The sequence below is a fragment of the Xenopus laevis genome, chromosome 3L (assembly GCF_017654675.1).
Source record: "Xenopus laevis strain J_2021 chromosome 3L, Xenopus_laevis_v10.1, whole genome shotgun sequence".
NCBI lineage: Eukaryota > Metazoa > Chordata > Amphibia > Anura > Pipidae > Xenopus > Xenopus laevis.
In genome coordinates this window covers 55,160,227-55,175,041 of record NC_054375.1, presented here as the reverse complement: position 1 = coordinate 55,175,041, position 14,815 = coordinate 55,160,227, and the positions used below count along the sequence as shown (strand labels likewise).

Here is a 14,815-nt window from a genome sequence, read left to right as displayed (position 1 = left end):
TCTGAATTTCAAAATCTTTAACATAAAAAAGTTTCCGTGCAGAGTTCTGCTAGAGCAGCACTATCTATTTGTGCGTTTTGAAAAACAGTTTTCCCGCGACAGTATCCCTTTAACCCCCATATCTCTTAGCCAGACCAAAAAAACAAGCCAAACCTACTTTTGATGGGGTTTGCTCATTTTTATGATTAATTCACTAAACCTCACAGCACCAAGAACTGGATTCGTTAAACTGTACAAAGTGATTTATTCCAGATCATACATTCTATTATTGCACATGTGAAGAGAACAAACAGAACAGCACACATTCCCTTATACTTAACATACTGTAAAATACTGCAGTAAAACAAAAGGTGGTCATATAAATGCCTAGCTTAGTTTCCCTTTTGTATTATAATCAACATACTCCTGTTGCTGGTGATATGTAATATGACATTGACTTATACATATATCTTTGGTGAAGAAAAAGACCCCCACACTATGGCAAGTAGAGCCCACAAGCAACTTAACTCTTGTCTTATGTTAAAGAGCCAGCAGCCACACAAACCCTTCTTATCCCCTGCCCCCCAAAAAAGTAGGAAAGCTGTTTCAGAAGAACCAGAAGGGGTTTTACTGGTGCTCTAACACAATAGTCACAGTGCTGCCTGTTGGAAGTAGCAAAGGACCCCAGTATAATTTAAAAAAAAAATCTAATGGGGGGGTTACTTGCCCCATTAAAAGTTTAGTAGAATAAAAGAAACTGTACATGAATAGCCAAAGACAACAAAATACCCTAATGTCATTAAAAAAAGGTAAGTGTATATTGGGGGGGTTACTAGCCCCCTTAAAGAATAAAAGAAACTGTACAGGAATAGCCATCATTAGACAATTGAGTGACGCAACACTCAAACCTATAAGTCCAAGGCAAGGGCACTAGTACAAACTCAGTATGTGGTGCCGAAAGCAACAGTCTTTAGCACAGGGGAGCGCCGGGAACGCAAAATGCGACTGTAGGGACTGTTTTCTGCAAGTCCTTTCTTTCCTGGGGTCCTTGCCAGGAAGTTGCGTAGGAAGGGTCTCTTCTCTGAATTCATTGGCTGGGTGTTCTCATTATTGCAGGGACGTCTATAGCCAGTAGTGGTACCCTGTAGTTTCTGCACCGTGTTGTACTGCTCTGCAATGCAAACAGCCTTCTTCTTCAGGTCCATTTTTACCAGCACCATGTTATTTTGAAGTTCTGCCAAAGCCCTTTCCTGCAGTGGAAAGAGAATTTTTAATACATTCAATATGTTGTGTTTCAATATCAAATTAAAACTTTGGGTTGCTTTTGCAAAATGATACTATGCTATTGTGTCGGTGGCAATTTTCAACTTAGCAGTGGATATATAATTTATTTGAAGGTATGGAGGGGTGTATGTGTATGGATACTGGGTTTTCATTTGGAGTGGTTGAACTTGATGAACTTTGTCTTTTTTCAACCCTATTTAACTATGTAACTATATCTTCAATAAATTCTCTAGCTCAAGGACATTTGCTTTTCATTTGAATGCTTTTGGAAGGGCCGAATAAGGTTATGAACACACAACTGGTATAGGTATTGCCAAACTAAATGTGGTCCAACACTGGGAGCACCTCTGGCTGCCCCATTGCTATAACGGGTCTAACTAGTCATTGAAACACTGGTGTAAGCAGGCACCAGCAGTAGACGAGAGTATACGTTACCTGTTTGGCTAGTATATCATCACAGGTACTGAGAGCTTGCCTCAGTTTCTCAGCTCCAGTTGTGTGACAGCATGCCCTGTCCACCTGATGCAAGGAATCCCCAAACTTCTGCAATTCACTGCGCAATAATCTTACATTCTGCAAAAGAAAGAGCCATGTTTATTATTTCTAAATAACATGATCAGCCTTGACACCAGTTCACCGGAACCACCCTATGATCTACCCAGAGCAAAGGTTGGAAATGGTAAAAGAAGGGCATTCAATGTTGCTGTGCAGCTAAAAGCAGGGGTGCTACCTCAGGTTCTGGAGGGCATTTATTCCAGGATGCTTGCAAGCAAGCCAATGGTCAGCAGTTTAAATGCTAATCATAGACATGTTTTCAATGAACAGAGCCCATGGTTTGTCTGATGTCTTATACTGGCTAATCTAGTAAATTGATTTTTCTGGCTAATTTCCAATATCTGAATAGTCTCCACAGACAAATGAATATTTTCTCTAAAATGTTTAATTAACAATGGATACATGGAGTTAGTACAGAAAGCTACCAAAGTAACAAAATGTTACCTCTGTGACTTACATTACTGCATGTTCTGCCCCAACAAAATGAACAGAAGAGGACAAATGGATTTGCCAACCCACCACAGAACGTCAACATGCAAAAGGCAGAATGAATGGTATTACAAGCCCTATTTGTTGGGCTCATGTCCAACACAGGTAGACATTGCATTTAAGTTTTTAAATGTATAAGCAAATCTATAAAGTACTTCACTATACACTTGGTTCTAGAAGGTTAATTCTAATTAACGGACGTTTGCAGTTCAGAGCCATAAGAACTGTTCCAGGGCTCACTAACCTCCCCCCCCCATGGGTCACTGAACTACAGCTGCCTGCATCCACAGCCAAGGTCTGTTTAAAAGGGGGGTAACCGAACAGGTAATCAACAGTGGGAGGTTCAGCTTGACCTAGATCAGAACAGAAGCATGGGATCCAGCCAGTGAAAATGCAAAGTAACAAGCTAGACAAAGAAGGCTGAAAAGCAACAGCTGAAAGTTTCAGAAAATTGTACCAGTTAAAATGGAAAGAATGTGGAGTTTGTAATGTATAAATCATGGTTTTAGATCTCCAGACAAGGCTACGCCATCAGTGCACATTTCCAAAAAGTCTCAGAGGTGCCCAAATATACAGATTGAAAGCCAGGTGTATGACTCCTTCCTTCATGGGCCTGTGAGGCATCCTGAACATGTGCACTATAAGAACAGACACCTGTGTGAACTGGAGTTGAGGAATGAAAGGTTCAATTCACATGACAATCAGTAGTATTGCCAGTATTCAAAGTCATAAGAGCACTTTGGCTGTAGCTGCCCCCAGAACCATGAGATGGGAAAGGGTGGAATCAGGCAATGAGATTGTTACCCAAAGAGCTCTTGTGTGCTGAAAATCGGTGCACTTGTGAAGAGAGCCCAGACCATAAAGCTGGAAAAAGCAAAATACAGGAAATATTTACAGGCTAAAAACAAAAAGCAGTATCCCTATATATAGCTTTATGAGCAATACTTTAACAGTGACACTTCTGTAATTCTCATTAAAAAAAAATCTGTATCCAGTGGAGCTTTGTTTGCATAAGTAGCTCTGCTCATTTATGTTTAAACCCTGCTTGTAAAGGGTCTACGGCTAGCAGGGAGCAGGTGGTTTGAAGAGATTTTCCATCCCACTTTCCAATACAGGTATGAGACCCGTTATCCAGAATGCTTGGGACCTGGGATTTACCAGATAACAGATCTTATGTAATTTGGATCTTCGTACTTTAAATCAACTAGAAAGTCATGTAAAAATTAAATAAACCAAATAGGCTGGTTTTTCTTCCAATAAGGATTATAAATCTTAGTTTGGATCAAGTACAAGGTAAAGTTTTATTGCTACAGAGAAAAAAAAATCATTAACAATTTGGATTATTTGGATAAAATGGAGTCTATGGGAGACATCCCTTCCTTAATTCAGAGCTTTCTGGATAACCGGTTTCTAGATAACAGATTCTATACATTAAAACATCTAAAAAATTTGGAAATTAAAACTTAAAAGAAATCAGTATTCACCCTTTTTTGTTCTGACAAACAATGTATCAGAAATCAGTTCGTCTCATTATGCAAAAGCCACTTTATTTTCCTTTCTGCTCTTTTAGAAATAATGCTGGATGAGTCAGTAGTGTTTCCCCCCATGACTACACAGAGGATACTAATGTGACTGGTAAGCTTATATGTCTTCTGTTGGCCACTGACAGCAGATGTGATGGCAGTCAAAAATAGTAACAAGAGCCAAATAAACTACTTGTGTATCTAGCCTTTAAGTTACTGGATATCCAGGATTCCTTTGATAAATGTATTTTGGAACAACAGAGCAACACTTAAACTTGCATGCAAGCCGACAGTTTATAGGACATAACATTTCAATAAAAAGCTAAGGTTTCAAAGGTTAGTTTGAGAAATAAGCATGTTATCAATAAAAGATCAGTGCAAAGAAGCAGACATGCCCTCACTGTAATAAAGCCGTGGTTTCTATGGTAATAGCAGTGCTACCCTTTGTGCTGTACAGAATATTAAAGGGGTTGTTCACCTTTTATTTAACGGTTAGTAGAATGTAGATAGTGACATTCTGAGGCCATTTGCAATTGGTTTCCATTTTTTATTACTTGGGTGTTATTTTGATTTTTATTCAGCAGCTCTCCAGTTTGCAATTTCAGCAATCTGGTTGCTAGGGTCCAAATTACCCTAGCAATTATGCATTAATATGTATAAGACTGGAATATGAATAGGAGACGGTGTAAGTAGAAAAGTAGCAATAACAATAAATGTGTAGCCATATAGAGCACTTGTTTTAGATGGGGGTCAGTGACCCTCATTTGAAAGCTGGAAAGAGTCAGAAGACAATTAAAAAAAAAAAAAAAACTAAAAAAAATTATGAAGCCCAATTGAAACGTTGGTTAGGGGCTGTTGCAAAATGAGGTTCACTATTGCTATTATTTAAGCCAATTATTTAAGCTCTGGTGCTAATTACACTGGTTAATGAGATGCCAGGTAACAAAAGTATGAATAATCTACTAATCAGCCTTCTATTGTGACATATTTCTGTTCGAGCTCAGATAACAGAGCAGCACAGACCAGAAAATAGATGGGGAGCTACTAGGGGCATGTTCGGACTCACAGATCTGTGTTGCTTAAAGACTATGTTTTGGGCTTCTATACCAGCCCAAGGGAACCACAATTTACAACATTTCTAGCCTACTTAGTTAAGCTTTAGTTCTCCTAGACCTAGAGAAACAAAAAAACTAACTAAAACAAACAAAACTTACTCTCTGCCCTTCCACAATCTTCTTATCCACATCAGCTGTATATGATCGGGCAGAGATCGGAGGCTCCTGCATTTTCTTGTACTTTTCAATTTCTGAAACAAAAATGTAATAATAAAGTCTATAATCACAGTGTCTTGGTGATGGCGTATGGACTGCATTAAGCAGTCAATGGGATGCTTGCAGTTGTAGTTTAACAGAAAAAGACCACAGATTGCCCAACCCTGACCTAATTTATTGGCACAACCGATATGTCACTGTAAAATGTGACTAACCCTCATTCCTTGACTGAAGCTCCATTTTCAGATTCAGGACCTCTTGTTTCAACTTTTCTGGGTTTGCCTCAGCTGTTGCTAATCTCTTAGACCGACGGACTGAGAGACTCTCCTCTCTTTGCGTTGGCTGGCTGGTCATTGAATTGACACTGTAACTTGCTTCCTTCAAAGCAGCTTCCAGTTCCTCAATCTTCTCATCTCTTTCCTAGAGAGAAGAACATATATAGCATTATGTGCCAGCTTTGATTATATATTAAACATTACTCAAAATTAAAGAGGAATTATAATGACGATTAAAAGGGGTTGTTCACATTCAAACACATTTTCCAGTTCAGTTGGTTTCAGATTGTTCACCAGAAATAGAGACTTTTCCCCCCCAACTACTTTCTATTTACTATTTGTGAATGGTTTTCGAATATTGAAGTGTAAGTTTAATTTTTCACCTTTTAAAGCAGCTCGGGGGGGGGGGTTACAAACTCTTTAACTGTTCTAAATTGATACATTTGTTATCTTTGTCCCTGCTGAACAGAATACCAGTATTACATTAAAGGCAGAAGTTAGAATTGATACAATAGTAGCTTATATTCCACAAATACTGCTGAAAAATGTATCAACTAAATGTAGCAAATTGTTATAGTTCAGATGCTCCTGGATCACCGAGCTGCCAGACTGAAACACGAGAGGCAGGAACATTAAAAACTTTAATCTTACATTTTGGGTAAATGGTAAAAAATAAAAGATAAAAAAAAAAAAAGGGTTTTATTTCTGGTGAACAATCTGAAAACAACTGAACTGAAAAGTGTTTGGAAGGTGAACCCCTTTAAAATGTAACAACAGCTCATGGAAATAAGGAATTGTACAATTTCTGAAATAATCAAGTTACTCTTTAGTAATTTACATAAGTGATTTAGATATGTTCCATCCACTAACCTCCAATTCCCCTTTGTAATAGTTTGTTAGAGATTCTTTAAGGTTCTCCAGTCGACCCTCGTATATCTCCTCTAGCAATTCTCGTTCATCTTCCAGACTCTCACTAAAAAAAAAAAAAAAAAAAAAAAAATAATTAGAAGCATAGCAATATCAAGATTGGATCAATAGGTAGCCAATAAAGTAAACATCAGCCCACAATCTCCAAACTTACAAGAAAACATTGCAGCAAATTCAATTCTAACAGTAGTGAACTGAAGCAAATAAATCAGTTCTGCAGGATCAATTAGGTATGGAAGTACCAAGTCTAAGCACCAACTAAGCACCAACTATCCATAATCTGCTGATGCAGAGGGTCTTTCATATCAGTTAAGGTCCTTACCTGTGCTGTTTCTGCTGTTGTTGCATCATATCCATCATTTCACTACAAACTTCCTTACGGATTTGCATCTCTATGTTAAGCTTCTCCTGACGCTCCTTTACAATGAGCTCCTTCATGTTCTCAATAACTTGTAATAACTCCTTTTAGGGATAAAACATTTAAAACTTAATTCATCTAGGAAAAGATGATTATGGGAGGAAGGAAAATAAACGACACCAACCTCTCTGTTAAATTTTGTAATATCCGTTTCCTCATTTTCATCATCAGAATTCTCTTCAACATCTTCCTCATCTGTGAAACTGCGATTGGCCAGCATGCTGCTTTCCTTGATGAGTGACTGAATGGATGGAATGTTCACTTTCACAGTTGGAGCTTGAACCAGCTGAGAAACAAAATTGCAGCTCAGAGTTATTCCAATGGAGCAAAATAAAATGAGCTATAAATGTGTGATCCCCAAAAAGGCATGTATACCTGGCTGGCAATGGCTGAAAACTTCATGGCATAAAGAGTCTCATCATATGTAGAGGCACATTGATTAATGTTTACAATCATGCAAGACCTCCCACGCCCGGTGAAGAATGCCTGGAATATGCGGGTCAGCTTACTGTCCCTAAAAGGGACCACGTTTTGACGCAATCTTAAAAATAAAAAACATACAAACATCTGGCCATCAACATAACAGATAGAGACATCATTCAGTATGTCTGCCCCTGCTATACTCTATACTGCATGTACTATAGATGTTAAAAAACGTAAAAAAAAAAAAAAACGTAATCCATAATGGGAATTTAGTTATCTTGTATTTTATCATGAAAAATTTGTATTTTTATTTTAGTCCACAGGTATAAATAGGAAACTCACTTTTGCTGCTGGTTCTGTCTCAGTACTGTAATGCAACGGCCCAGAGTATGCAGGGAGGTATTAATGTTGGTTGCTTCCTTGAGACGGTCACCACTTCTCTGATCTTTGCAGCGCTCAGATCCAGCCAAGTCACAGAATGAAAGTCTACAGATTTTAATGGCAAAATGACATTTACACAGTTCAGAGAACATAACTACAACTGAAGGAAAGAAATGGTGGTGGATTATATTTTTTACAGTCAGGAAATTCACTATACAAAGTGTCCATTAAGAAAATAAATAGGTGGTATACTGTTCTACAGTAAACCACTAGCTCTCAAGAGAGTTTGAATGTAAGCCGGTAAAACATTACTCACTCGCTTATTTTAGGCGTCATGTCATTCTTTCCTTGTAAGTGGAGAATTCGAATGGAAAAGATACTGTGACTGGAAAAAGGAAAAGAGAGAGTAAGGCTATAAAGAAGAAATTTTAGTGTCACAGCCTCTTATGTACAGTACAGACCTGCCCATTACTTTTCTTGAGGATTTTAAGCCCTCTGCTAATCCCAAACAAAACGGATGTCTTAGCATGCAGCCAAATAGAGTAGGCACATGGGGTGGACGACACACAACTTAATACTAGTTTTGATCAGATTTGAACAATAAACAAATGCTTTTTTGTTGCTTAGTTTGTGTTACAAAGAGCAAAACTTATCACAGAAAGAGAAAATGGTTAATCTGCATGTATGCAAAAACTCCTAACTATATTGTAATCCACACTAGATGTAAGCATTACAGTCAATTCCCATTTATTTATATAGCTTTAACAAAATATCAAGACACATTATGGGGTTCTGGTTGCACATTAACCACCTTTAGAACAATCTTACCTCCGACTAGAGTTTTGGTTCAGATGAGTGCTGGCAAAACTCTGGTTTTTCCTTCCAACTCTCAGGATCTTCCAGGCTTCTTCAGCACTGTGTACATTTATCCAGGTGAGATCTATTAGGGAAGACTTCTTTAAATATCCTAAATGTGGCAATGAACTGGTCTATATATTACAGCAATCAGAGCTGTCCTTTACCTTTCACATATGGATTCCCATTCCTGTCCTCACATAGTCGCAATGTGGTTCGTTTACGGTTCGGACCAGAAGGCAGAAACTCCAATAAATCATAAACAAATTCATTGTAAATTTCAAAATAGGATACCCAGATGGAGATTTGTACATCAGCAGCCTCCTGAAGGGACACTACTTCTTGGTCACTCCAACGTGAACAGGTCTCTATAGTTTAAAAATGTTTTGAAGATTTTATTTAACAATGATATATGCTCTAATAGAAACAGATGGTGCAATGAGTACAGAGAACAGTTTAGACTTTTACCTTCTAGCTGGCTACTGGTCTGATTGACAAACTGACTTGTAGAAGAAAGTCCCCCAATGCCACTGTCAAAGCTAATACTTGTGCCAGCCCTGGATTCATTGTTACTTCTTTTTAGGGGGTTTAAAAGTTCTTCCTGCAGAGAAAATAAAGCACTCGGTGAGAATGAAAACGTAACACTTCTGGGCAGCACATCAAATGCTACTCTTTACATTGAAAGGGGACAGACAGAGGTGTAAAAATATAACACTGAAAAGCTCTGTGCAGGAGAGGAAACTGATGGATGAATACAGTGTTTTATTTGCATGTTTTGGAGTAGCAAGGGAAATGTTTTATATATGTTAAAGTAAAAATGTCATGGATTTTAGAAAAATACTAGTTTGTGACCCTTTATAAAGGGTTTGGCTACTGACCTCTCTCAGATTAGACAGTAGTGAAACTTTCTTAAGTTCTTCCAGTCGCACTTGTTTGCTGTCCAGCCACATCACCTCATTGGAAAGAGGTTTAAGGTCTGAGCTTTTGTACAGGCGTTCATGTGCACTGTTAAAGATAAGTGCAATGGAGCGAGGCAAAATACCTCCATCCTTGCTAGTCCCTAGAAAGAAGTAGCAAATACATATGAACAATCCTAGAAACAGCCTGCTATCTAAACAAATCTGCATCATTTCCAGTAGTAAATATATTGTAGATCAAGTACCTTGTATGGTGTAGGTTTTGCCAGAGTTAGTAACTCCATAGGTATAAATAAGCCAGTTCTGCCCATTCAGCGCATCCTTTATCACTTGCCGCATTGTTCCATCAAAAAACTGCTTCTGGTCCACTTCTGGTCCAAATATCTTCACAATGAAGGAATAAATATATAAACAAACATATATAAACATATAATGCAATTGAGAATAAATTGTTTAGTTCTCTAGGAAATCAAACCATTACCAGCACATCTAAACAGGTGCACACCCCTGCACATATTTTGTATTGACATAAACAAAAGTTTTTCATATAGTTTGTCTAGAAGGGTACTGTACCAAATATTTGTTGTGTGCCACAGACATATCCTCACCTGAGAGAAAGTGAATTTGTGCAAACTCTGTCCCAATCCGCGTTCTGTATTCTTCATTGCAAAGGAATCTTTGGGAGCACGCAAGACCAGGGTCTCCTCATTCTCCACCTCAACACAACCCTGCAGATAAAACACTGGAATTAGTCAGAAAGCAGAACATTTCTTACACAGATTTAAATTTCAAAGATATAACTCCTCTCACCTGGTCCTCCTTCTTCTCCAACTCCCCTTCTACAAAGGGTCTAATCCTCACGTAAACCATGACTTTCTCATTTGTTTCCTCTGGCACAGGCTAAAAAAAAAAAAAAATTACATGGTTTAATTGAATAAAGTGCATCTGGAGATGGATTATGAGAAAATAATGATGCCAGTGAAAAAAAAAAAACAAACACTATAAAGGAACTCTTCTGTAAACTGTGGGACAGGAAAAAAAAAAAAAAACACTTTCAAGGCTGCTGTGTCTACAATAGCCATAAAAATACACTGTGAATTAAATGAAAGATACAGTCATTGCTCTTGGTATACACATCTCCCGTAAACTTCTTAAAAAAGGATTTTTTCCATTCATTTTCCCATAAATTAGTAGTTAACATTTAACAAAATTAGGTTAAAATGGTAAAACTATCAGCTTTCAGCACATACAGAAGATCCCTACTTGTTCAGGTATAGGACTGGACAGGATAAAATGTCTGGCTTGCATAGCGAGTGGATGTTTTTTTGAAACTGACCACCATATCTGTAACCGAGTGACCAGATGGGCCAGATTTGGCAATATTGGGCAAAGATCCCCACATATGGTGACCTACCCAAACAAATCTTTTTGCATACAGTCAACTGCGGTACATAATATGGTATTGTAAGCTGAAACGTTAACATTTAGGACAAACTTTTTTTCACTTCTAGCAAGCTGTCCAGCAGTTTATATGCTGGACTGAAATTCCATACCTGGGGAGGATGGCCCAGTCCTGGAGAGATGACAGAAAAATCAGATAGAAGCGCTTTTCGGATTCCAGCCCCACATTCAGCTGCAGTAGATTCAAACACTGGGTTCTCCTCATCATCCGAGAGCAGTCCCATGCCAGGGGAAATCATATTGCTGACCATGATTATTCAGGCCCTGCGCCTAGTAGGGAAAATAATTATGTCACAGAGTAAATGCATAAATGGTAAGCTAACTATATTCATATAATAACTGAAAGTTGTCGAATATAGGATTTCCGCAGTGTAAGAATTTGTAATGTGCCAATAAAAAAAATAACATGGCTTCCAGTAAAGCATTTCAACATTTTTTGTAGGTAAAATCCTCTAGTGTAAGGCAGACTTCCATTATAGACGAAGACAACAGAACTGCGTACCTTAGAAAAATATTCCTTGAGCTAGAGCAATTTTCTGAAAAGATCTGCACCGGCCCGGCTCACAAAATTATTGATTTGCTTTAGGGTGAAAACACACAGAACTACTAGTAGCAGGTACTTTCATGGCTACAATAGACAATAGTGATAACTGTCCTTGCTAAGACACGTGTTGTAGCAGAGGCAATCCTCAGTATTGTCTGTGGCAGGGTATTTTTTTTTGGCATTTTGTAACCACTACAAGTAGCTGCTACTGGTAGCTCTGATGCTAGTAGTACATATATGGGACCGGTTATCCAGAATGCTTGAGACCTGGGGTTTTCCAGATAATGGATCCTTCCATAATTTGGATCTTCAGGCTGGTTTTGCTTCCATTAAGGATTGATTATATCAAAGGGATTCTGTCACAGGAAAACATGTTTTTTTTTCTCAAAAATGAATCAGTTAATAGCGCTGCTGCAAAAATTGGCACCCATTTTTCAAAAAAGCAAACAGATTTTTTTTTGTCAGTTTCCCAGGTGCCCCCAGTCATGTGACTTGCACTCTCATAAACTTCAGTAACTCTTTACTGCTGCACTGCAAGTTGGCTTGATGTCACTCCCCTCCCAGCCCATCATCAGAACAATGGGTATGTAACAAGATAACATCTCCCTGGAAAATTCGGTAGTAAAAATCCAAGTCCCACACCGACTCTTTCAGTAACATTAAGTTAGAGAAACAACATCTTAACTGAAAGCAGTTCCATCATAAAGTGCTGCCTCTTTCTGAAAGCACAGGATCAGGCAGAATGACCCGAGATGGCTGCCTTCAATATTAAAACTAAAAATATATATACTTGCTGGTTAAGGAATACAAATATACGGTAGAGTGAATCTGTAAACAATGCAAATTAGAAATAAAAACGACACCATAAATATCACGACAGAATCCCACTAATTTGAATCTAGTACAAAGTACAGTTTTATTATTACAGAAACTAATCATTTAAAAAAAAAAAAAAATGGATTATTTGGATAAAATGGAGTCTATGGCCAAAATTTGGAGCTTTCTGGATAACGGGTTTCCGGATAATGGATCCCATACCTATAGCAGCTACAAAATACCTTGCCATGGCTACGAAATATATATTTATTCTAAAACACGTCTTAGCGAAGCCAATTATCACTATTGTCTGTTTTGTAGTTGTGACAAGGAGCTGCAACTAGTAGCTGTGTCTTCACTCTTACTTGTAGTAGCCCAACATATTGGCATCCCCAGCAGGGTTTTAACATTGTTATGTTAATGCACACTGGAAAAATTGCTTAGAATTACATGGACATGCAAGAAAGACTTTTAACATTGCTAACATATTCATTTTCATACTAGTTTGCTTAGTCATGAACCTAAGTAATCCAATGTCAGAAGTGAAAACCAATAACCTAACAGGAAAGATTTTCGTTATCTAAAGAATGGAATGTGCACATAGGAAAAGGCACATACCATTTTCATAACTCACTTCCCTACGACTTCACGGACAAAACTTCGGACACATCCTCATGTTACAGTGTATTTAACATTAGCTATTTTAGAACAAAAACTATTGTACCAAAGAGAAAACCAGTTTTATACAGGAAGGGGGCTTGTTTCCATATGACAAACCTCCCCTTAATTGTATATAAAATGACTTCCTTCTTTCCAGTGTGTAAACATTGTGTTCAGGTGATTGGGTATGTACTATTTGAAATGGTTAATAGCCAAGCACTAAAGTTAAAAAAAATATTGTATAATTTGCATACCGTACATTTCCTTATGCACAAACCCCACCCCAGGCAAGCCATGGTATAGGGCAGAGCTGTCCGAATGGAGATCCACGGGTCAGATATTGCCCTTTAAAGGATTTTTATGGACCCACATCTGCTTAGTGACTCCATAGACTGCACCATATGATATTTTAATTGAAATAAGGCTCTTTAACATGCTATATGACAAAAATGTGTCCCATAAGCTGGACAGCACTGGTACACACAATATATTATATACACACAGCTTACATTAGTTTTGCAGCAGCCTCAGTACAGATCTCCAAATCATTTTAAACTACATTTCTCAACATCCTGCATAATTCAAAAGGTTTAGTTCAATCTGAAATAACCATCAAAAAAAATGACACATTTGTATCAGTTAATCACTGAAGCAAAGAGAACACATCACTACTTTTCACAGAACACTCCCAGCCAAACTTTTCTTCTTATGGTTCCTGTCGCAGCCCATTCATAATTGCATTATACAGCAAATAACCCAACACAGTAGCTCATATCGCTGAACTACATCTCCCACAAGCGCTGCCATTGGCAATACAGCAGAGTCACGGGGAGAGCCTAAATATGAAGAAGCCAGAGATACATATACATGTTACACCATCTCTAAATCTGCCAGAGATCTAAACGGATGAATTAAAACTAATGAACTAAAGTGTACATGACACAAATCTTCCAAATATATTTAAAAGAAAAAAACATCAACCCTCACCTGTGATATAATAACCCTTTCTTTAAAGTGTGGACCGAAACGAGAGTCTTCCGGGACAGGCAGCTCTCTGCAGACTCGTGATCCCCTGACTGTTGCTACTTTCCGAATTCAAACTAGGCGCTGGGGACTTTAACCAATCCCAAAGAACAGTGCTTGTCGCAGCCAATCGGAAATTGAGTAGCTCTGTCATCCAATGGGCTTTTTCTAGTCGAAGAAAACATGCTAGACTGGTTTGTGTGCTCAACCAAACCAAGTGCGATTATTTGATCTGGTTCAGATACCTTGCCCTTTCCGGCGCATATGGGAATAATTATTTCCACATGTAGCTTTGTTTAAAATTGGATAGCGGGATTGTGTTGTTTTTGTTTGAATTATTAGCGCTTTCGTTATACTGACTATTTTTTGTTGTGACTCTTTACACCATATATTTTCTTATTTATTTTAATATTGACATCAAGTAACACCATGCATGGTTCAATCCATTAAAGAAATACTGACACCAGAATTAAACTCTTTTTTTTTTTTTTTTTTTACATCTATCATAATATTGCCTTTGAAAACAATTTATAACTTTGCCGTAAAGCATTTGCACAATGTTTTTACATTACTTGTCTGATCCCCCATGTTCCTGTATGAGGGGGCTGCTCAGGGTCGGACTGGACCAGCGGGACACTGGAAAAAAACCCGGTGGATCCACCGCCGGGCCAGACCCCCTCTCCCGATATTGGGATTTGAAAAAAATAATTATTCTTTGGTATCGCGCAGTGCCGACTGTGCGCTGAGCAACGCAGTTCAAGCATGTGTGTGGTGCCATTTGCACATGTGTGCCGAGTCATGCAGGTGCATCACAGTAGGGGGGCGGGGGTTCCCTGGACAGCAGTCCCCGAGCCCCCAAATCCGATCCTGGGGCTGCCATATTTGTGCAGCAGGAGTCGGTTAGCATTAGAAACTTTAACTGACAGGCTGAGAAGGGACAGTCACGTTGGCAAAACAGTCAGGTTTAGAAACATCAACTTACAATTACAAAAACAAACCTCTCAGCAAAAAACG

At 38.3% G+C, this 14,815-nt stretch overlaps 1 protein-coding gene across 3 annotated transcripts; it reads right to left on the bottom strand.

The window, feature by feature from the left end:
* Positions 1-227: 227 nt before the first annotated feature.
* kif20a.L (kinesin family member 20A L homeolog) lies at positions 228-13,935 on the bottom strand. Of its 3 annotated transcripts, none has more exons than XM_018251009.2 (20): positions 13,766-13,935; positions 10,851-11,028; positions 10,108-10,197; positions 9,906-10,025; positions 9,543-9,681; positions 9,259-9,440; positions 8,849-8,981; positions 8,548-8,748; positions 8,354-8,465; positions 7,842-7,910; positions 7,487-7,630; positions 7,097-7,262; positions 6,846-7,007; positions 6,626-6,765; positions 6,247-6,349; positions 5,317-5,521; positions 5,045-5,136; positions 3,112-3,171; positions 1,699-1,836; positions 228-1,229 (listed from the first exon to the last, which is right to left on the bottom strand). In XM_018251009.2, the coding sequence occupies exons 2-20, from the start codon at positions 11,007-11,009 to the stop codon at positions 921-923; spliced, it is 2,724 nt and encodes a 907-aa protein (XP_018106498.1). In that variant the 5' UTR covers positions 11,010-11,028; positions 13,766-13,935; the 3' UTR covers positions 228-920.
* Positions 13,936-14,815: the final 880 nt, after the last annotated feature.